General features: G+C 51.4%; 1 protein-coding gene across 1 annotated transcript; it reads left to right on the top strand.

Annotated features, from left to right (window-relative positions):
• The first annotated feature begins 1,955 nt into the window (after positions 1-1,955).
• On the top strand, positions 1,956-8,296 carry TCF15 (transcription factor 15). The gene is made up of 2 exons (XM_017515280.2): positions 1,956-2,524; positions 7,901-8,296. The coding sequence occupies exons 1-2, from the start codon at positions 2,012-2,014 to the stop codon at positions 7,973-7,975; spliced, it is 588 nt and encodes a 195-aa protein (XP_017370769.1). The 5' UTR covers positions 1,956-2,011; the 3' UTR covers positions 7,976-8,296.
• The last annotated feature ends 13,834 nt before the right edge of the window (positions 8,297-22,130 follow it).

Here is a 22,130-nt window from a genome sequence, read left to right as displayed (position 1 = left end):
CAGATACTAGACCCTGGCTTGCTCCTACCACATTGTCTTGAAATTCTTTGTTTACACCTCGCCTTCCCCTCTCAGCTGCAGAAAGCCTGTCTCGGTCTCATTCATGGTTTTCTTTTACTCCCAGAGTCCCATGTGTCAAAATCTGCCTAAAGAGCAAATAAATGAATGAGCCTGCAAGGCAAGCCCCTCTTCGTCTTCCGGGCCCAGTTCACGCCCTGCTTGGCATCTCCAGTTGGAGCTGGAATTGGGAGGGGGCTGGACAGAGGAATTTCAAGATGCCTGAGGGTCAGTAGCCGAGAGGAGGGGGAGAAGGGGGAGAAAGCGAAAGTGAAGGGAGCTGAGAGCCCCTGTGAGGAGGCGCAGACAGGGAAGGAAATCTCCTGGTAATAATTCATCGGCTCAGGAAGCAGCGGCCTGGCCTTCGGCTGCGTGTGGGACCAGCCCTGCGGGGAGGGGGCCCAGGCCGGCTGCTTTCCTCCTCCCCAAAGCCCAGCCTGGCTGGGGTCACGGTCAAATGGTGGTGGTGGGGGGAGCCAGGTGTGGGAACAGACTCTCCCGCAGACTCTGGGTCCTAAGGGGCTCCTCCCCCGGCAGCCATGGGAAACCCCTGCTCCCTCTTCTTCCCCCAATTCTGACCTGGATCAGGGAAGCCAGGAAAACATAGCAAGGCAGAGCTGCAGGCATCGTCAGGAAAACAGACGCCCAGAGAAGCCAAAATGCACCTAGGAGCCTTTCAACGCCACTCCCTGCTCTGCTGCCATTCGGGTGTATTTTTAAGGCCAAGTGGATGCTGGTTTAGCTAGTGCCTGCAGAGGCCTGAGCAGCAGGTACGAGTGAGATGGAGACCTCAGCAACCACTGTTGGCTCAGCAGTACTCTGAGGAGGAACACATCAGGCTGAACAATCTAAGGTTTCTACAAGGAAGGCAGGCACTGAGGAAAGATAGCCCATGTGTATGTGATGGGATGGTGTGGTGGGATTCCAAGAGGTAGCGAAACCAGACAGGATGGAGCTAGCACCCCCACTCCCACCTGTATGGCTGAAGGCCAGAGCGCTCTTATCTGTAATTCAGGGCTGCCATCCTACAGCCTCAGCTGGCGCAATAGAGTAGACAGCACCGAGTCTGGCACACAGTAGCTCCTCAACTAAAATGTCAGTTCCGTGAAGGTGAAAATTTTGTTTTGTTCATGGCTGTATCCTCAGACTTAAAACCATGCCTGACAGATAGTAGGGACCCAACAAATATTTGTTGAATGAATGAACGAACTACTGGTGTTTGTGTGTTGCAGTTTTGTTTTGCTTTTTTTTTTTTTAAGTTTGTCTTCAGGAACAAGACACTGTCGAATCCGCATTTAGAAAGATTATAGCTTTTCTCAAAGTGTTCTCCACGGACACCACCACTATCACCAATGGCTTGTTACAAAATGCAGGTTCCTGGGCCCGTTCCAGAACTGCTCAATAAGAGTGGGAGTGATCTGGGACTCTAATGGCAAAAGCCCCTTCCCCAATTCTTATGCACATGAAAGTTGCCGAACTACAGGATTCGAATTTGAGGGCAGGAAGACACTAGCTGTTTCTCTACAATCTGAACGTTCCGAACGAGGAAACCGAGGCCAAGAGAGGAGAAAGGGACCTGCTCGCGTCTCCCAGGTGGTCTAGGCTGGGGACAAGAAGTTCGGATCTGGTCCCACACCGGCCGACCCGCCCAGACCTCCAGCATCTGCCGGGTTCGCCAGACGGGAATCAGAGCCTTCGGGGTGGGCCACCAGCTCCCGGGCCGGTTTCAACCTGGGATTCGGGGGCGGTGGGCGCGTCGCCATTGGCCCGGGCGCGGCGAGCGCCTCCCCATTGGCCGGGCGGAGCCTTCCGCCCCCGGCCGGGGCGGCCTTGCCATTGGCCCCTCCCTCGCCTATAAGGCGGCGGCCGGCTGGGCCGTGGGAGCGCGCGGGAGCGCACTGTGGGGCGCGGCCAACGCTGGGACGCAGCGCACGGAGGGACGCGGCCGGCTCCCATGGCGTTCGCGCTGCTGCGGCCCGTCGGCGCGCACGTGCTGTACCCGGACGTGCGGCTGCTGAGCGAGGACGAGGAGAACCGCAGCGAGAGCGACGCGTCGGAGCAGTCATTCGGCTGCTGCGAGGGCCTGGAGGCGGCGAGGCGCGGCCCGGGCCCCGGGGGCGGGCGGCGGGCGGTCGGCGGCGCGGGCCCGGTGGTAGTGGTGAGACAGCGGCAGGCGGCCAACGCGCGGGAGCGGGACCGCACGCAGAGCGTGAACACGGCCTTCACGGCGCTGCGCACGCTCATCCCCACCGAGCCGGTGGACCGCAAGCTGTCCAAGATCGAGACGCTGCGCCTGGCGTCCAGCTACATCGCGCACCTGGCCAACGTGCTGCTGCTGGGCGACGCGGCCGACGACGGGCAGCCGTGCTTCCGTGCTGCGAGCGGTGCCAAGAGCGCCGTCCCCGCCGACGGCGGCCGCCAACCGCGCTCGATCTGCACCTTCTGCCTCAGCAACCAGCGCAAGGGGGTGAGTGTGCTTCCTCCTTGTCTGCGGCCGCCGGGTCGGGGTCGGCGGGGGACGGGGCTTCTTGGGGAACTGGAGAGGTGCAGGGACCCCAAAGAGGCAAGGAGGAGGCGATGTGGAATTCGTGCTGGGTGCGGCGCCCCAAGCCCAGGTTCTGGTGTGGAACAGGACCACTGACTTAATGTCCTGTCCCCCAAACCGAAAGGATGCAGGAAAACCCAGAGGTCGGTCTGATTTAACTTGCTCAGTGTGGGATATCCCCTCCAAGGAAAGGTGTGCTGGTACTTCCTTCCTGCTGGGAAGACGGCTTGAGGACGGAGTAACAAAGACCATCTTTTATTGAGTCTTCCTCTGTGCTGATGCGCTCTGCATCCACTTTTTTGCCTTCACAAGAATCCCTTCAGGCAGGTAGTTTTTCTGCCCGTTTAACCTTGATGAGGATCTGAACATCAGAGATGGAATCACCTGCCCGCATTTACTCAGCTGGGAAGCCAGGGTGCCGGCCCTGGGTTTGCCCGGTGTGTGTTTCCCCCACCTTGAAATAATTGTCCCCCGTCCTAAGATCTGAGCCAACAGCAGGAGACTGAGAAGAAAGGAGGACACATACCCCCAACGGAGAGCCTGAGGTACCCAGCTGATGAGCAGTAGGAGTGAAGAAGGGGACCCCTGAGAGCCCCCAGCCCCCAAAAGGACATGGCGTTGGGAGAGGGCACTCTTGGGTCAGCTGAGGGAGCTGGCGTGCAGCCCCTGCGGTGTATGCTGGGTAAGGAAGTGGACCAGGCTGGTAGGAGTGGGCGGGGACTCTGTGGCAGCAGAGGTTGCCTCTGGGCTGAAACCTTGCCCAGGCCCCAAGGAACCTGCTTCATCCCCAGACCCTGTGCCTTTCTGGCCTGAGTTTTTCCTACGGTAAAGAAGCCTAACAACTTGTATTCCAGCAGCTACCATTTACATCTGGGGAAACTGAGGCTGAGAGAGTACTGGCTTTTGGTGGCCAAGTGGAAGGGCATGGGGAATTGGAGTTAGGCCCCAGGCTTCCCGCTGTTTGGTTCTCACAGCTGCCATAGGTCCCTTGCCTCACCCTGTTCTGGGGAGACCTCTGCGTCCTGGCCTGAGACCACCCTCAGTCTGGCTCATGAGACATCCAGCCTGGTTTCTCAACACTTGGCTGCCTCCATTGCCCTGAATCGGTCTTCTTAGCCTCAGGCTTGCACCTGCTTCAGGGTCCCCTCTGTTCCCAGCCATGGGCCCTGTCAGTGTCCTAGGCTGGGCTGAGAAGCCAGGAGTGGGCCTTTAAGGCTTCCAGCCTGGAATGGGAAGGGCTAAGGGGGCCCTCGAGGTTACTCCCTGACTGCCTTTCACCCATTCATTCTGGTCAGCAACCCTTAGCTACCCAACAGCTGCCTTCTGTTGGTTCTGAGAACCCCAGAGAAGTAGGTTGTAGGTCCCCACCCACCTACCAGTCAGGACCTCACAGTGTAGCCCCAGGTTCAGGGCAGGGAGATGAAGATGAGGATGCTGTGGTCTGATGGTGGAGGAGAGTTAGAACAAAGGGATTGTCAGAGCCGAGAGGAAGCCCTGAGATCAGAGTGAGTGCTGACAGGGTTTCCGTGCCGCATTTCTGAAGGATGCTTTAGAACAGGGGCAGGCCTATGAAGGGGTAGGAAAGGGTATTCTAGGATTGGGGCACACAGCAAGAGCTGAGGCCTAGAGAAGGAAGAGGGAAGAGGTTAAAATTGGCGAGAATGGCGGGGCACTGTGGCTCATGCCTGTAATCCCGGCACTTTGGGAGTCCAAGGCAGGTGGATCACAAGGTTAGGAGATTGACACCATCCTGGCCAACATGGTGAAACCTTGTCTCTACTAAAAATTAGCTGGGTATGATGGCACGTCCCTGTAATCCCAGCTACTCAGGAGGCTGAGGCAGGAAAATCACTTGAACCAAGGAGTTGGAGGTTGCAGTGAGCCAAGATCGCACCACTGCACTCTAGCCTGACAACACAGAGAGACTGCATCTCAAAAAAAAAAAAAAAAAAAATTGGCGGGAATGCAGAGCGGGAGCACACTGGCCAACAACAGCAGTGACAGTGGTCTTCATGAGTTATTAAAATCCTGCAACAGCCAGGAGCAAGGCGCTCTGGTTATCCCCACTTGCTTCGAGATGCTACCAGTGGTGCAGAAACACACAGCTGGTGATGGAACCAGGATTCAAACTCAGGCCTGCCTGTTTGGGACATGGATTAGGTTACAGGGGGAAGTCCCTGTAACTCATGTGTCCACCCCCACAGCAGACAGGCTGGGGGACTTCTCTGCAGGTCTCAGGCCTGTCCCACAGCTCACGGGGGCTTCCCCTGGGCCTAGTTGCTTCCCTGAGATCTGTCTATGGAACCAAGAACCCAGCCAAATTTGGCTGTAGAAACCATGCTGTCAACCCCACGGGCTCCTCTGGGAATAGGCGAGAGGGGCGATCCTGGCCAGCTATGGCCCCTCAAAGACTCCGCTCAAAGAAAACTGTCTTGGGAAGTTGTTGCTCCCATCTGAGCTTTGGGGGCCAGAGAACTTTAAGACCCAAGACCCCATTCCTTCACCTTGAGCTACCTCCTCCCTCCCATCCTGGCCAGTCTGGAATTGGGATCCTCATGGAGACAGTTCCTGTAGCATCTTTCTGTTGAAGGAGGGGTTAGGTATGGCCCTCTGTGGTAGAATTAGCAAGTGGGAGGTAGAAACGGGATTCTTGTCTCTGCCCTGTTTTCCCTTTGTCACCTGGGGGTGGTGAGGGTTGGACAGGATCATCATGTAAGGCTCTCCCCTGTTGGTATACCCAGAGGGTAGCTGGGGCCAGGAGGCACTATGAACAGATGATGCTGATAACAATACTTGTGAACATTTATTGAACACTTACTATATTCCCAACACTGTGCCAAGGCTTTGCTTAGGTTAGCCTGTGTAATCCCATGTTAGCTTTTGTGATCCTGTAAAGTAACTCCCCTTTACAGGGAAGGAAACTGAGGCTCAGTTAGATTTCATCTCACTGAGCCCCTGAGGTCCAGTAGGTTGCCCTTGGCAAAGTGGGGATTGAAGCCTAGGTCTGTCTCACGTGAGCCTAACTCCTAACCACAGTGCTTCCCAAAGACCCTTGGTGCTAAGTTCCTAAGGGACCAACAAACTGGGAACTCTTCTTGTCAGGAACTCTTCTTTTATTTATTTATTTTTTTTGAGATGGAGTCTCACTTTGTTCCCCAGGCTGGAGTACAATGGCGTGATCTCAGCTCACTGCAGCCTCCACCTCCCAGGTTCAAGCAGTTCTCCCACCTCAGCCTCCCAAGTAGCGGGGATTATAGGTGTCCGCCACCATGCCTGGCTAATTTTTTGTAATTTTAGTAGAGTCGGGTTTTGTCATGTTGGCCAGGTTGGTCTTGAACTGCTAATGTCAGGCGATCTGCCCACCTCAGCCTCCCAAAGTGCTGGGACTATAGGCGTGAGCCACCACGCCCAACCATCAGGACCTCTTCTAAGCACACTTAGCAGCTTATACAGCTGTCTTCACATTCGACTGCACCTTGAGATGGCAAGTAAAATCATTTTGTCCCCATTTCACAGATGAAGAAACTGAGGTTCAGGGAAGTGAACAGTCCCCGCATTCTCCTGGGACCCAGGTCTTCAGATGACCTCCAGACTTGGGGTGGGAGGGGCTGGCTCTCCCTATCCCCAAGGACTTAAACAGTAAAAGAGGGGAAGGCCAGTTTTCTAATTCAACCTTAATATTGCACCCCTCCCCATCCACCCTTCTCAGCCACTCCTGCCAGAGTTTGTCTGAGAAGCCCAAGCCCCAGGCTCTGCTGGGACTGTGGCCTCAGCCCTCAAAATAGCCCTGCCTGTGAGTGAACATGCTGTCCCTGGGCTGCAAGAGCCTCCAGGGAGGCTGGGCTGCATCTGGATGGATCTGCCCCAACCTGGGCCTGGGGGTGGAGGGGGCAGGGGACAGAGCTCCCAGATGGTCAGCTGTTTCTCTAAATGGGCTGAGAAAGCTGCGTGTTCCATCATCATCTAGCCAGGCTCAGGGCGATGAGCATTTACAGTGGGATTTCAGATACTGTCGTGTCCTGGAAACAGGACAGATTGTTGGACAATGTAGATTTCAAGCCCAGCTCTTTTACAACTGGCTGGGTGCCTCTGGTCCAGTCACTCAGTGGCTGGAGGCCTCCAAAGAGGGGGTGCTCTAACATCTGTGACCTCTCTGGCTTACAGTCAGGATGAAACCCATGTGTCCAGTCTGAAAATATCAATGAGAAGAGCTGGTAGAGACGGCCCCTGTAGGGACTGATGGTTTCAGGGACTGCCGCCATTAGCCCATCTTGCAATGGCTGCCACTGAATTCAGGCAGCATTGATTGGTGCCCGCTCCAAGCCAGGTCCTGGGCCAAGAGAGCCCAAGCTGGAAATGGGGCCACAGAGTGAAGAACTCCTTTTCCCTACAACTCCCTGAGATCCCAGTCCAGATGGGTCGGTGGGGGGACAAAGGAGAGACCCTGCCTTGTCCTTCTGAGATTCATTCCCATGGAATGCCCCCAGAAAGGCAGGAAGTGCTAGGCAATTTCAGGAATAGCGAAACCTTTCCAGGAAGACAAGACCTGAGAGCACGTTCCTGGCAAAGGAGACGCCCTGAGGGATGTCAAGGAGGCCAGAAATTCAATCCCCTTTTGAAGGTGGCTGAGTGAGCCACTAGGCATGCAGTCAGGCAGGGGAAGGACCACTGCGGGGTGTGCTGGTTTTGCCCTTTAATGTAAAATATGCTTTAAAATGTATTGGATTTTTTTTTTTCTAAGCAACAGATCACATGGGAAAGAAATTGAAAAGGTAAAAAAGTATAACATGAATACAAAAATTAGCAGGGCATCATGGCAGGGGCCGGTAGTCCCAGCTGCTCAGGAGGCTGAGGCAGAGAATAACTTGAACCCAGGAGGCAGAGGTTGCAGTGAGCAGAGATCGCACCACTGAACTCCAGCCTGGCAACAGAGCGAGACTTGGTCTAAAAAAAAAAAAGTATAGCGTGAGAAAGCCTTCCTCCCATCCTCTCTCCATCATCAAATTCCTCTCTGAAGAAACCCACTCTCAATTTCCCATGTGCACTTCTTTCCAGCACACAGGCGCATTCACTCAGTCTGCCCCTTGCTTTTGTCCTTAAACAATGCCATTTGTCAGCCATCCATATCAGAATCATATCAGAGAACGGGTTTCTTCTGCTTTCTGCTGCAGAGAACTTGATCGTGTGGCTAAACTGTGATTTATTTATCAAGATCCCTGTCGGTGGGTACAGAGGTTAGTTCCTGTGTTCACATTGGCCTAATCGCACCTCCTTATGCCTCCTTCTCCCCCTCTGCAGGGTGGCCGTCGTGACCTGGGGGGCAGCTGCTTGAAGGTGAGGGGGGTGGCCCCCCTTCGAGGGCCGCGGAGATGAGCCTGGACCCTGGAGAAGGAGGCCAGGAGCCAGCCGCTGGCTGGACAAGGAAGAAGACCCCAGGAGCCAAGCCCACCCCTTCTTTGTGTGAGAACCAGGGGACTGTGGCCTGGGTCCAGGACACTCTGGGCAGGGCCCTCGGGACATCTCCACCCAATCCTGGAGAGCCGTGAGCATCCATTCAGCCTGCCCAGCTCTGGCTGGTCAGAGACAAGGCAGAACTTTTGGAAAGGCAAAGACTATTGGAGACAGAGGGTGTGTGTGTGTCTATGCGTGAGAGAGAATTGGTGAGTTTAAAATAAAAGGTATTTTTAAATAAAAGATGTCATTCTGAGCTGAGGAGGGGCCCATGGACATTGGACATCAGAGGTGGGCCTTCCCCTGGACCTAGAGAGAGGCACAGATGTTCCAGGGGCTGCCCTGACCCCTGGAAGGGTGGGGCTGGGGAAGGCAGGCAGAGCCCCCTCTCCAGGAGCCATAACCAAACTTTCCTCAGTCTGCTATTTATCAGATGTTCTTTTTTTTTTTTTTGAGACGGAGTCTTGCTCTGTTGCCCAGGCTGGAGTGCAGTGGCACAAGCTTGGCTCACGGCAACCTCTGCCTCCTGGTTTCAAGCAATTCTCCTGCCTCAGCCTCCTAAGCAGTGGGGACTACAGGTGCACCCCACCACACCCAGCTAATTTTTTGTACTTTTAGTAGAGACAGGGTTTTACCATATTGGCCAGGCTGGTTTTGAACTCCTGACTTCATGATCTGCCTGCCTTGGTCTCCCAAAGTGCTGGGATTACAGGCGTGAGCCACCATGCCCAGCCTATGAGATGTTCTTAACAACTGTTACGTGTCTGGTATGGTTGGTAAAAAAATCTTAATTTTATTTATTTTTTAATAAGGACTGTGTTTATTTCATTTATACGGTTCAAAACTCAGAAGGTAGCAGAGGATATGTGGTAAAGTCTTCCTGCCCAGCTCTCCTCTCTGCAAGCAGCCTAAGGCCCCAGTTTCTTGTGATGTCCTATTCCCTGTGAATGATCAGGCAAATACACAAATGACAGCATATGATGCACACTTTCGGCTCCTTTTTTTCCTTAATCAAGCTTGTTATCATCCCAAGTCAGTACCTAAAGGGTGTCTTATTTCTTCCTGAGCTGCCTGTTGTTCCATTTTGTGAGCATGCCACCCTTTAACCCATCATTCTTTGATGCCATCACCAACAAGGCACGTGGTTTTCCACAAGGGCCAATGAGTCCATGCTAAAGGGGAATATTCTTACCCCTGTGTTCACTGAAATGATTTGGAAGACCGATGACACCCAGAGGCACGTGGCAGGGTGACACCCCAATGTCTGTCTGCCTTTGAAGCCAGAGCAGCTCCTTCCCTGCCCTGAAGATGCCCTAGGTGGAAAGCCGGCACCTGTTACCCCGACTACACTCCCAGGAGCCCTAGGAGGTGGGGGCTGGTGTCTCCCTCATTGCAGACTTAGCCGAGACAGGGATGGGACAGCTGATCAGTGCAGCTAGGAGTTCTTGGCTTTCTCAGGCTGGTTGTGTCCCTGTGAGTTCAGGATGAGAGCAGCTCGGGAGAGCCAGAGAAAGGCCAGGATAGCCAGGCAGCCACCCTCTCCTCGGCAAGGTGCATTCATATGCCTGTTTCAACAGTTTATTTATTTAACAAACACTTTTATTTTTTATTTATTTTTCTAGAGACAAGGTCTCACTATGTTGCCCAGGCTGATCTCGAACTCCTGAGCTCAAATGATCCATTTCATGTTTACTGACTGAGTCTGGCCCGAGTCCATGTTCCTATTCCCTCTGTTCTGCCTCTGCCCCATTCCCCTGCATTTGCCCCTCTGAACCTGAATTATGGCTGCCCATTTTGCAGATTGACAGATTGCCAGTATCCTCCGTGTGCCAGGCACTGTGCCAGGCACCATGGGAATGAGCCCCACCGACCTAATCTTCCTCACACATGAAAACACAGGCCCAGGGAGAACAAGGGAGTTGTGGAATTGCTAGTCCCTAGGCTGGAGCAGGCCATGAAACCACCATGCTTAACTCTTTGGCATAAGAAATAGAGGAAGGAGGGCCCCAAGGGGCCAGGGTCCCCCACCTAGGAGAGCTTTCCCAGCACCCTCTACCTCACTTCCCCGCTGTTCCAGGGACACTGCTTGTGCCTATCCTGTGTCCCAGCGCAGCTGCGCTTCCCCCTTCGGGAGCTGATTAGGAAAGCACATTGCTCCCCCTGCGCCTACCCTGGCCAGGTACAGGCAGCCTCTGGCAAAGCCACAGGAAAAGGACTGTGGCCTTGTCAATGGCAGGAAACCTGGGAGTGGGGGCAGACACTTGGGTGCTCTGGCTGGAGGCCCACTCCGCCACCAGATTTGCTGGGTGACCCCAGAGATGTTGCTTGACCCCTCTGGGCCTCTCTGGCTCAATCTCTAACTAGCAAGAGCAGCTACAACAGAAAGATAAGTATTTGTTTTGCTTTGTTAGATGGTTTTTAATAGACCCTGTGTGCATTGATAAGTAATCCAAGTTGTATCAAACAGTATGCAGAGAAAAGTACAGACTCCCTCAGGCCCCTCCCCAAAGGCAGCTTCCTGCATGTCCTTCCAGAAAGGCTATATACTGATAACTGTTTCTGAAAAAGTATTTATAGGTTTCTCTGAGACAGGGTCTCACTCTGTCGCCCAGGCTGGAGTGCAGTGGCACGATCATAGCTCGCTGCAGCTTGACCTCCTGTCCTCAAGTGATCCTCCCACCTCAGCCTGTGGAGTAGCTGGAAACAGGCCCTGGCTAATTTCATGTGTTTATTTTGTAGAGACAGGGTCTTACTATGTTGCCCAGGTCGGTCTCCAGCTCATGGGCTCAAGCGATCCACCTCAGCCTCCCAAAGTGCTGGGATTATAGACGTAAGCCACTGCGCCCAGCTCTGCAGTGTTTTCGTTAAACATGCACACATACACACACTTTAACACAATCATTTAAACCATGCTAAGTTTACACTTTTTTTTTTTTTTTTTGAGACGGATCTCACTGTCACTCAGGCCGGAGTGCAGTGGTGTGATCTTGGCTCACTGCAACCTCCACCTCCCGGATTCAAGTGATTCTTCTGTGTTGACCTCCTGAGTAGCTGGGAGTACAGACATGCGCCACCACACCTGGCTAATTTTTGTATTTTTAGTAAAGATAGGGTTTCACCATGTTGGCCAGGTTGGTCTCAAACTCCGGATCTCAGGTGATCCACCTGCCTTAGCCTCCCAAAGTGCTAGGATTACAGGCGTAAGTTACTGCTCCCGGCCAAGTTTATACTTTTTATGGAAGTATAAGACACATTCAGGAAAGTGCACAGGGTGTAAGGGTACAGCTCAATGGATTTTCACAAGCTGAGCACACCTATACGCCCAGCATGGAGATCAAGAAATGCAATTAGCAGCTTCCCAGGAGACAGCCCCTCTTGCACGTCTACTCATACTGGTTCTTTCCTTTGTATGAGACACAAAAAAGAATAAACTAACAAGTCTCCTTCTCTCCCAGTCACCCAGCTCCAGTCCTTAGATGCAATTACTATGTTAAGGTAACCAGGATCCTATGGATTCTTGCAGAGATGCAAGAATCTGCATATATAGGCAAGTTACATAGATATTGCTTTCCACACAGGTGGTAGCATTGTATACACTCCTCTCTGTGCTTGGATTTTTTTTTTCTTAACCATGCTCCTTGAAGACCCTTGGTTACTCACAGAGCGGTTTCATACCTTTTCACAGCTGCATAGTGCTCCCTTATGCATATTTTGCAGTTGCTATCTTCCCGCTAATGAACAGTTAATGCCCATGAGCCTTTGTGATCTGCAAGTTCAGCCCAACACATGTGACTGGGGAGAAGCATAGCTCTGGGCCAATACCTCTGGGAACATTTTCTAACACCATCTGCTTTCCCAGCATGCACATCACCTGCAGGATGGTCCAGCCCAGCCAAGCTTCTCTGGACCAATTTGGGGCCAGAGGAGTAAAATTCCTCCAGAAGAAGAAATCTAGGACAGAAAGGGTTGGAATGACCAACTCAGCCAGGCCACCTTGGACCCCAAAGGGATACACCCTCTCCCCAAGTCTTGACTTATGAAGCATCAGCATGAAAATAATCTTATAGATCATTTCACAATGAAGAAGGTGAGACAAGACAGGAAGCAACCTGCCTGGGGTCCTCCAGCAAGTCCTTGGCCCTGTTGGGCCACCAAGAACCCAGATCTTCCTCCTTGCTGTGTAGGGCTCTCTTCTCTAACTCCACAGTTATGAACAGGAAGGCCTCAGGTCACCCATGGCAACCTGAAGCTCACAGAGGAGCGGCGATGAGCCCCAGTTGCTTGAACAGCTTGGTAAAATGCCTATGCACTGTACATAAAATACATACAGCTTCTACAGGGGCAGTGGCTCATGCCTGTAATCACAGCATTTTGGAAGGCCTAGGAGGGCAGATCCCTTGAGGCCAGGAGTTCAAGACCAGCCTGACCAACATGGTGAAACCTCATCTCTGCTAAAAATACAAAAGACAGCATCTGGAGCTGAGCAGGGCTGAGAACACAGGACCTCTTCCTCCAGACCTGAGTGCCCACAGCACTTTAGGTCCCCCTCATTGGCCCAGGGCACTTCCATTTTATGAAGCTTTTGTTAGGTAAAAAAAAAAAACACCATGAAGCAGAGTACAAGACTATGGCATATTTGGTAAGTTTTTGGTAAGTTAACTTTGTTTGTTTGTTTGAGACATGGTCATACCCTCTCATCCAGGCTGGAGTGCAATGGCATGATCATGGCTCACTGCAGCCTCTACCTCCAGGGCTCAGGTAATCCTAGTGCCTCAGCCTCCTGAGTAGCTGGGACTACAGGTGTGCACCACTATGCCCAGCTAATTTTTTGTTTTGGGGGCATTTCACCATATTGCCTAGGCTGGTCTCAAATTCCTGGGCTCAAGCAATCCTCCAGCCTCAGCCTCCTGAAGTGCCGGGATTACAGGTGTGAGCCACTGTGCGTGTCCTGGCAAGTAAACTCTTAACTATGTCCACACAGTCAGGAGCACAATGCATTATTGTGGATCATCACATAATTAAAGGATTTACAGAAACATTGGTTCATGGAACATAACATATGCAGTTGGATGTCTTTGTTCAACCCCATCTGTGTCTCTTATGACTGTATGTTTTACCTTGTGTCGTTGTGATATCAAGTCTAGACCTGAATAGGTAAATGCAGTACATGACTTTGAACTGGATCCTATATTTCAGAGGGGAAAATGTGATAGGGGACCTTCTTGGTACAGTTGACAATTTTTTTTTTTGCGACATGGTCATACAAAATTATGTTATGAACAATAGATTGAGGTATTGCATCAAGGTTAAATTTTCTGTATTTGCTAACAGCACCCTGATTGTGTCAGAGGATATCCTTGTGCTTTAGAAATACATCCTGGGCCAGGCACGGTGACTCAGCCTGTAATCCCAGCACTTTGGGAGGCCAAGGCAGGCAGATCACCTGAGGTCAGGGGTTTAATTTAAGACCAAGCCTGGCCAACATGGTGAAACCCTGTTTCTACTGAAAATACAAAACTTAGCCAGATTTGGTGGCAGGCACTTGTAATCCCATCTAGTAGGGAGGCTGGGGCAGGAGAATTGCTAGAACCCAGAAGGTGGAGGTTGCAGTGAGCCAAGATCACACCATTGCACTCCAGCCTGGGCAACAGAGCGAGACTCCATCTCAAAAAAAAAAAAAAAAAAAAAAAAGTAGAGAAGTATGATGTAGGTAACGTGATCTCACATGGTTCAGAAGACAAATAATATATGTGTGAGAGAAAAGGATAGAGTAAATAAGACAAACTTAAAATTTGGTGAATCTGAGTACAGGGTATATGGAGGTTCCCCACACCAGTTTTGTCACTTCTCTGCATGTTGGAAATGATTGCAAAATGAAAAGTTAAAAAGAAGTTGGGATCTTGGCCTACTATGATGCAAGGCCTGCCAAATAGTGTCCCGGTCCTCTCTGATACACCCTGGCTTTAGCTTGTCCAGCAGAAGATGGAAAATATCCCCAGTGGACCCAGGTGTCTCTGCTCATGACGCTCTGGCTCCCGTGCCCCATAGGAGGCTAAGGTGGTCCCAGCCCTGGAGCCTCCTGCCACCATGATTTATGTCCCTGTGAGTCTCAGCAGCTGTGAGCACAGGTCCCACTGGGCAGCCGGCTGGGGGGGCTGGCGTTTGCTTCTCAGCGTGTCTAATCCAGACCAGATTTGCAGACCCCACGGGCCTGGGATAGTGCTCCCAGGGGGATAAGGTCAGAGGGCAGGCCAGCAGGGCCTGGAAACCAGGGAGGCACTGAGAATGAACAGGCTGGAAGACAGGAGACCTAGCACTGCTCCTGTGTGACCCACGGTGGGTGTCTGGCCCTCTCTGGCCCTTGCTTTTCCTCATGTCAGCACAGCCGGCAACTTTGTCAGCTGGGACAGACTGGCCTTGTGGGAGGGAAGGCTGGTAAAATCTAGGAGTTGTATTTTTCTGAACAGCTTGGAAAAATGCCTGACTTTTTGAGGACCTACTGTGTATCAGACCTCAAGCCATGAAGTTTACATAAAATAAATACAGCCTCTTGTGGTGGATGGGGTGGCTCATGCCTGTAATCACAGCACTTTGGAAGGCCAAGGAAGGCAGATCACTTCACTTGAGGCCAAGAGTTCAAGACCAGCCTGGCCAACATGGCAAAACCCCATCTCTACTAAAAATACACAAATTAGCTGGGCATGGTGGTGCGCGCCTGTAATCCCAGCTATTCAATGTAAAATCCCTTGAGCCTGGGAGTCGGAGGTTGCAGTGAGCTGAGATCACGCTACTGCACTCCAGCAGCCTGGGGGACAGAGTGAGACCCTTTCTCAAAATACATACATACATACATACATACATACATACATACATACAGTTTGCTCAAAAGATTGTTAGATATGTATTATTATTGCCTCATTTTATAGATGAGGAAACAGAGTCGCAAGGAGGTTAAAGAACCTGCCCAAGGTGACACAGTAGCTGGTAAGCAAGTGGATTTGAATCAGATGTTCTAGCTGCAGAGCCCCACTGGGTTCTCAACCACCAACCCCACATGGCCTCATCAGGTGTGTGCCTAGTCCCGATGTTGACGGAACTGTCGTAGACCGACATAAGGCGGGCAGACTTAGTCTGTTAGTCAGTGAGTCAGTCAACAAACATATTTTAAACTTCTCCATGAACTACACAAGATTCTAGGGATGACCAGAGAATAAGCCAGATGTAGTACCTGACCTCATGGAGGTCACAGCCTACTGAAAAAGCAGGCTCTGAGCAAATAATAAAAATGGGATGGGTGCTTCTAAGACCTGTGGGAACGCATGGCTGGGAGACCTGTGGCATCATTAGGAATGCTGCTTCCAAGGTGAGGGAAGGGTTTGCCGAGTGTGAATGGTTCTGCAGCTTCCAGGCCACCCTGCATCAGTATGAACAATCGGGTACCTGCAGGAACCTGGATCTCCCCTGAACACAACCCCTGAGTCCCCAACACGTCTCCTTTGAGCGCCCAGAGCAGCCCCGTGAAGCTGTCAAAGCAACACGAGGCTAGCTGGACAGAAATTGAAAATGAACCTAGCATTGCCTCAGTGCCAGGCGCTGTGCCAAGGCCTGTAACTCATTTACTCCTCTACGACCCAGTAAGACAGGGGCTGCCACTCTCCTCACATGGCCACCAAAGAACAGAACCAAGATGTGGATGAGGCTGGGTCCAGAGCTCATTCTCTTCACCTCCCTGCTCCGCTGCCTCTGTGCTAAATGCCAAGCAACCCGAGTGCCTGGTGGCGCCAGCGCACGGTGGGTGCCTAGCAAATACAAAGGACCAAGAGGCACTGTTCTGACTCACTCACTCTGCATAACCACCCTGCAAGGCCAGCCTAACCCGTTTCAGAGGTGGCACTCAAAGAGATGCAGTGACCAGCCTGAGGTCACACAGCTAGGAGTGCAGAGTTGGACCTCAAACCCAGCTCTGTGGATTGTCCCATCTGCAGAAAACCCAGTTTGGAAGATATTGGCAAAGAGTCTTGGGGCTGTTTGTTTGTTCCAGACAGTCTTGCTCCATCGCCCAGGCTGGAGTGCGGTGGCAAGATCTCGGCTCACTGCAACCTCCACCTCCCAGGTTCAAGCGATTCTCCTGCCTCAGCCTCCCAAGTAGCTGGGATTCAGGAACATGCCACCACACACGACTGATTTTTGTATTTTTGGTAGAGATGAGGTTTCTCCATATTGGCCAGGCTGGTCTTGAACTGCCGACCTCAGGTGATCCACCTGCCGTGGCCTCCCAAAGTGCTGGGATTACAGGCGTGAGCCACCGCACCAGACCTGGAAGATATTGGCAAAAAGCCTTTAACCATAGAGAAGAGAGGGTGGGCCCAGGGCTCAGGGAGGGAGAAAAGACACTGACCAACTGGGAACTCTGTGGGAACCTCTCTCACCCCCCAACCCCACCCCACCCAGGGGCCTCCCCAGGAAGCAGCTAGGGCCAAGAAGCAAAGGGGCCAGGGAGGCGAGCCTTGGATTCCCAAGAAGCAGACCCCCCTTGCGCCCCCGGGTGGGAGGCCTAAAGAGCCACCCAGGAGCCAGGCTTGCCTTCTGCTCTCTCCACCCACCCTCACTCTCCTCCCAGAGGCAGCCCCTGCTTCTCCCCACCCCCAATGCCTCTCTCTGCCCTTACAGCCCAGGCGGACTGCCTCCCCTGCCCCTGGCTTTCAGAAAGCCCTGGAAAGGCTTCCTTCTTTGAGACAGGAAGGTGTCCTCAAGTCTCAGGAAGGAAAAACAGTCAAGCTGAACCCACTAAGACCGTCTCCAAGGGGCCAGGGCTGGCGCCTGGCCAGGACTGACATCACCTGGGAACCGCCACGGCCGCAGCTGCACCGTGCCTCCTGGGGGGACTCGCTTTTGCTATTTAAAAAATAATAATAATAATAAAACTTTTCCAGTCTGGTGTTTTTAAATGTGCTTTTTATAGTGGGCCCTGGGTCGTGGGTGTTTTGGTGTCTCCTGCCCGCCTTTTCCTCACGTCCTGATTTCTCACACTACACAATGTAGCCTTTGACCAATGACAGCAAATTCCCGGGGATTCTGGGTGGGATCTCCTTCCAGGCCCTGACCCCCCTCAGATGATCTCTTAACTATCTAGATACATCGAGTTTCTTTCTTTCTCTTTTTTGTTTTTTGTTTGAGACAGGGTCTCACTGTCAACTTAGGCTGGAGTGCAGTGGTGCGATCTCTGCTCACTGCAACTTCTGCCTCCTGGGCTGAAGCAATCCTCCCACCTCAGCCCCCACAAGTAGCTGGAACTACAGGTACACACCACTACACTCAGCTAATTTTTGTATTATTTTTGCAGAGATGGGGTCTCACTATGTATCCCAGGCTGTTCTCAAACTCACGAGCTCAAGCGATCCACCTGCCTCAGCTTCCCAAAGTGTTAGGATTACAGCATGAGCCACCACGCCTGGACAAGATACAATGAATTTCAACTCATGCCCATAATTTCAACTTTTAAAGAAAAAGGCTGGTGGCTCATGCTCATAATCCTAGCATTTTGGGAGGCCTAGGAGCGTGGATCACCTGAGGTCAGGAGTTTGAGACCAGGCTGGCCAACATGGCCAAAACCCGTCTCTACTAAAAATTCAAAAATTAACCAGGTGTGGTTAATTCCAGCTACTCAGGAGGCTGAGCCAGGAGAATCGCTTGAACCCAGGAGGTGGAAGTTACAGTGAGCCAAGATGGCGCCATTTGCACCCCAGCCTGGGTGACAGAGCAAGACTCTGTCTCATAAATAAATAAATAAATAAATAAAAACTATGTGCCCATGGCACCAAATTCAAAAGGCACATAAGGGGCCTTTCCTCAGGTGAAAAATATGTCTCTCCCCCTACCCCTTAGTCACCTTGTCCATTTTTTTTTTTTTTTTTTGAGATGGAATTTTGCTCTTTTCACCCAGACTGGAGTGCAATGGTGCGATCTCAGCTCACTGCAACCTCCACCTCCCGAGCCCAAGCAATTCTCCTGCCTCAGCTGCCCCAGTAGCTGGGATTACAGGCGTGCATCACCACACCCGGCTAATTTTTTTTTGTATTTTTAGTAGAGACGGGGTTTCTCCAGGTTGGTCAGGCTGGTCTCGAACTCCCGACCTCAGGTGATCCACCCACTTTGGCTTCTCAATCCACTTTTGGATTACAGGTGTAAGCCGCCATGCCTGGCAGGACCCTCTTTTTTATTTTATTCAATAAAACCTTCTGTAGTGCTTAATGTGTGCCAGGCACTTTTCTAAGCAATTAATGTAACCCTCATAAAAACCGTATGAGGTTGGGTTTCCACTGACTATTTTATTTTATGGTGAATATTGCCAAAGATTTTCTATGCATATAAAAGCACATCTAGATCTATAATTTTAACCCCTCCCTTCCTAAAAACCACACATAGAAGCTAATTATACATGCTGGCCTGCACCTTGCTGCATTTATTTAAACTATGTCTTGGAAGGCCAGGCACGGTGGCTCATACCTGTAACCCCAGCACTTTGGAAGGCTGAGGTGCAAGAATCCCTTGAACCTAGAAGTTTGAGACCAGCATGAGCAATATAGTGAGACCTCATCTCTTCAAAAAAATATTTTCTAATTAGCCAAGTGTGGTGGTACAAGCTTGCAGTCCTCACTACCAAGAAGGCTGAGGCGAGAGGATCTCTTGAGTCCCCAGAGGTGGTTGTAGTGAATTGAGATCACACAACTGCACTCCAGTCTGGGAGACAGAGTGAGACTGTCTCTGTCTCTCTGACATATATATCTTGGGAAACATTTCACATTGGTACATAAAGAGACTCCTCATTCATCTTGATGGCTGTGTAATATTCCCTTCTCTGGAAGGAGGGACCATGATATGATTAATGCATCCACTCTTGGTGGACCTTAGAAATATTTCCAATCCCTTCTTTATGCATTCCACTATAATGGATAGCCAGCATGGTCTTTCTAAAGCATATGGTGAACCCCAACTGTCCAATACTCGAAAACTCTCCATCTTTCCCCCTTATGTGCAGAGGAGTATCTTAAATGTAGGAATTATCAAAAGCCCTTCTAAGACTCCTATAAAAGTAATGGATTGGCCAAATATGGTGGCTCACACCTGTAATCTCAGCACTTTGGGAGGCCAAGGTGGGTGGACCACTTGAAATCAGGAGTTGGAGACCAGCCTGACCAACATGGTGAAACCCTGTCTCCAATAAAAATGCAAAAATGACTCCGGTGTGGTGGCGCACACCTGTAATCCCAGCTACTCAGGAGGCTGAGGCAGGAGAATTGCTTGAACCTGGGAGGCAGAGGTTACAGCGAGCCAAGATCTTGCCACTGCACTCCAGCCTGGGCGACAGAGCAAGACTCCATCCCAAAAAAATAAATAAGTAATGGATCACGGCTGGGAAGGATGGCTCACACCTGTACTCCCAACGCTTTGGGGGACCACGGCAAGAGAATCACTTGAGCACAGGAGTTTGAGACCAGCCTGCGCAACACAGGGAGACGCTGTCTCTACAAAATAAAGAAATTATGCAGGCATGGTGGTGCATGCTACTTGGGAGACTGAGGCAAGAGGATCTCTTGAACCCGGGAGATGGAGGCTGCAGTGAGCTATGATCACACCACGTCACTCCAGCCTGGGTAACAAAGCAAGACCCTGTCTCAAAAAAAAAAGTAATGGACCTGCCCCCACACCCAAAAAGTTCATGGACAACCGATCTTCATATGGGGCTCCAGGACTCCTGGAAACCCCATCCATGAATGCAATAATGCCGAGATACCTCCTCCAGCTGCGTGCGGTGCCCATGGCTTTGGGCTGCACACTTGGGGCTATTGGCTCTGCTGCTTCTGAGTTACGTACCCTTGGGAAAATTGCTTAATCTCACCATGCCTCAGCTTTCTCATCTCTAAAGTGGGGCTAATACAGCAATTTCCTCCTAAGATTGTAAAATAGAAATCAGATGCAGAATTAGAAGTGTTTAGCACAGTGCCTGATACATAGCAAGTCCTCAACTTGGGTTGGATATTTTTCTTGTTGGTGGAGGTGGTGGTAGTGCTGGTGGGAGTATTGATTCTGCAAGATAAATTCCAAACTCATTCATTTATTCAATAAACATTTATTGAGAACATACTATGAGCAGGGAATTGGGGGTACAGAGAGGTGAGGAGAGGGAGAGGCTTGTACAAAACCAAACCAAACCAATGTGCTTTGTATGCCAATGTGCTCAGAGCTCCAAAAGTGGAAGATGTGACTGGTTTAGGGAGCACTACAGAGGAGCAAGCGAAGCCAGCCCGGGGCAGGGACATCCAGGAAAGGCTTTGCAGAGGAGTGATGCCGGGTGGTTCTTGAAGGACGGGAGGGGGCTGTCTGGGTGAGAAGGAACCTGAGTAGAAAAAAGAGCCATACACCAGCCTTGAGGAGGGAGAGCCCACGGCAGCAGGGGGACCCCATGGAGGACCCGAGTGATTAAGGGTGGACTTTGGGATGAGGAGAAAAGAAGCTGGACGGGGCTGGACTGGAAAGTAGAGGGTGGGGCTGTGGATCTGACCAAGGCAAGGGCTGGTCAGAGCTGTAGGTAGAAAGAGCCCCTGATGGCTGATGGAGGCTGGGTCAGCAGGAGGCAGGGAGGCCAGTTGGAGGCCACTTGGGTCAGCCACATAAAAATAATGACCTTGCTGGGCACGGTGGCTCACACCTATAATCCCAGTACTTTGGGAGGCTGAGGTGGGTGGCTCACTTGAGGCCAGGAGTTTGAGACCAGCCTGGCCAACGTGGCAAAACCCATCTCTACTAAAAATACGAAAATTAACCGATCATGGTGGCCCATGCCTGTAATACTTGCTACTTGGGAGGCTGAGGCATGAGATTCGCTTGAATTCGGGAGGCAGAGGTTGTAGTGAGCCAAGATCATGCCACTGCACTCCAGCCTGGGCTAGTGAGACTCTGTCTCAAAAAAAAAAAAAAAAAAAAAAAAAAAAAAAAAAAAAAAAAAAAAAAAAAAAAAAAAAAAAAAAAAAAAAAAAAAAAAAAAAAAAAAAAAAAAAAAAAAAAAAAAAAAAAAAAAAAAAAAAAAAGATGACCTCAGCAAGATCGTGGTCATGAAGATGTGCAAAAGAGGGCAGCAGCCAGAAGAGGGCTATTCAGAAGCAGAGGCAAGATCACCATCCTGATTCAGAGAAGGACTGAGTGTGGGCAGAGGAGGAATTGCACAGAAAGTCTGACTCATGTCCCACCCCTGCCCAGCCGTCCGATGGCTTCCCATCACTCATACAACCAAACCAAAGTTCTCTCCTGGCATACAAGCCCCTCCTGGCCTCTGTGCTCACCTTCCTCCCCGTCCCTGTCTCTGGGCTCCAGCCACACTGGCCCACATGCTTCCCTGAGAACACACCAGACCCACTCTGGCCCCACAGGCTCTGTCCTTGCAGCTCCCTTCCCCCCGATCTCCTCGAGGCTTGCTACTTCCCGTCATTCTGTTCAAACATCACCTCCTCAGAGAGAAGTGCCCGGACCACCCTAGCTAAAATAGCACCCCTCTGCCAATCCTGTTTAGTATTGTGGTAAAACGTACGTAATATAAAGTACAGAAAAATACCTGTCAAAGGTATCATTTTAACCATTTTGCCAGTTCGGTGGCATGGAGTGCGTCCACAGTGTCTGCAGCCGTCACTGTGGTCCCATCCCGACACCTCGCCACCAGCCTGCCTGCCTTTACTTATCTTAATTTTTTTCCATAACAGTTACTGCTCCCTGACACTCTGATACTTGTCTATTTCTTTTCATGTTTACCACCTATGTCCTTCACCTGCAAAATAAGCTACAAGAGGGCAGGGACTTGGCCCTGTGGCCCACAGCTCTCTCGCCAGCCTTTCAACAGTGCCTGGCACATGCTGGTGTTCAGTAAATGGTTGTGGATGAATCAACTGATAAAGGGCAGTCTCCAGAGGAGGAGGATGCGGGCGGAGGAACAGACCAGATTCCTGCACAATTAGGGCACATCCCTCCTTGCCAACTCCTCTCCCACCACCTCTCTGTCCCCATCCTCTCTGTCCCCATCCTCTCT

Source organism: Cebus imitator, unplaced genomic scaffold (assembly GCF_001604975.1).
Source record: "Cebus imitator isolate Cc_AM_T3 unplaced genomic scaffold, Cebus_imitator-1.0 Scaffold18, whole genome shotgun sequence".
NCBI classification, from domain to species: domain Eukaryota; kingdom Metazoa; phylum Chordata; class Mammalia; order Primates; family Cebidae; genus Cebus; species Cebus imitator.
This window is presented reverse-complemented; position numbering and strand designations above follow the sequence as displayed.

Excerpts from the sequence above, each read along its gene's own strand:
- TCF15 (XM_017515280.2), top strand. The coding sequence starts at position 2,012 with ATGGCGTTCGCGCTGCTGCGGCCCGTCGGCGCGCACGTGCTGTACCCG. Across the intron at positions 2,525-7,900 it reads TCAGCAACCAGCGCAAGGGG|GGTGGCCGTCGTGACCTGGG; the intron begins GTGAGTGTGCTT and ends CCCCCTCTGCAG.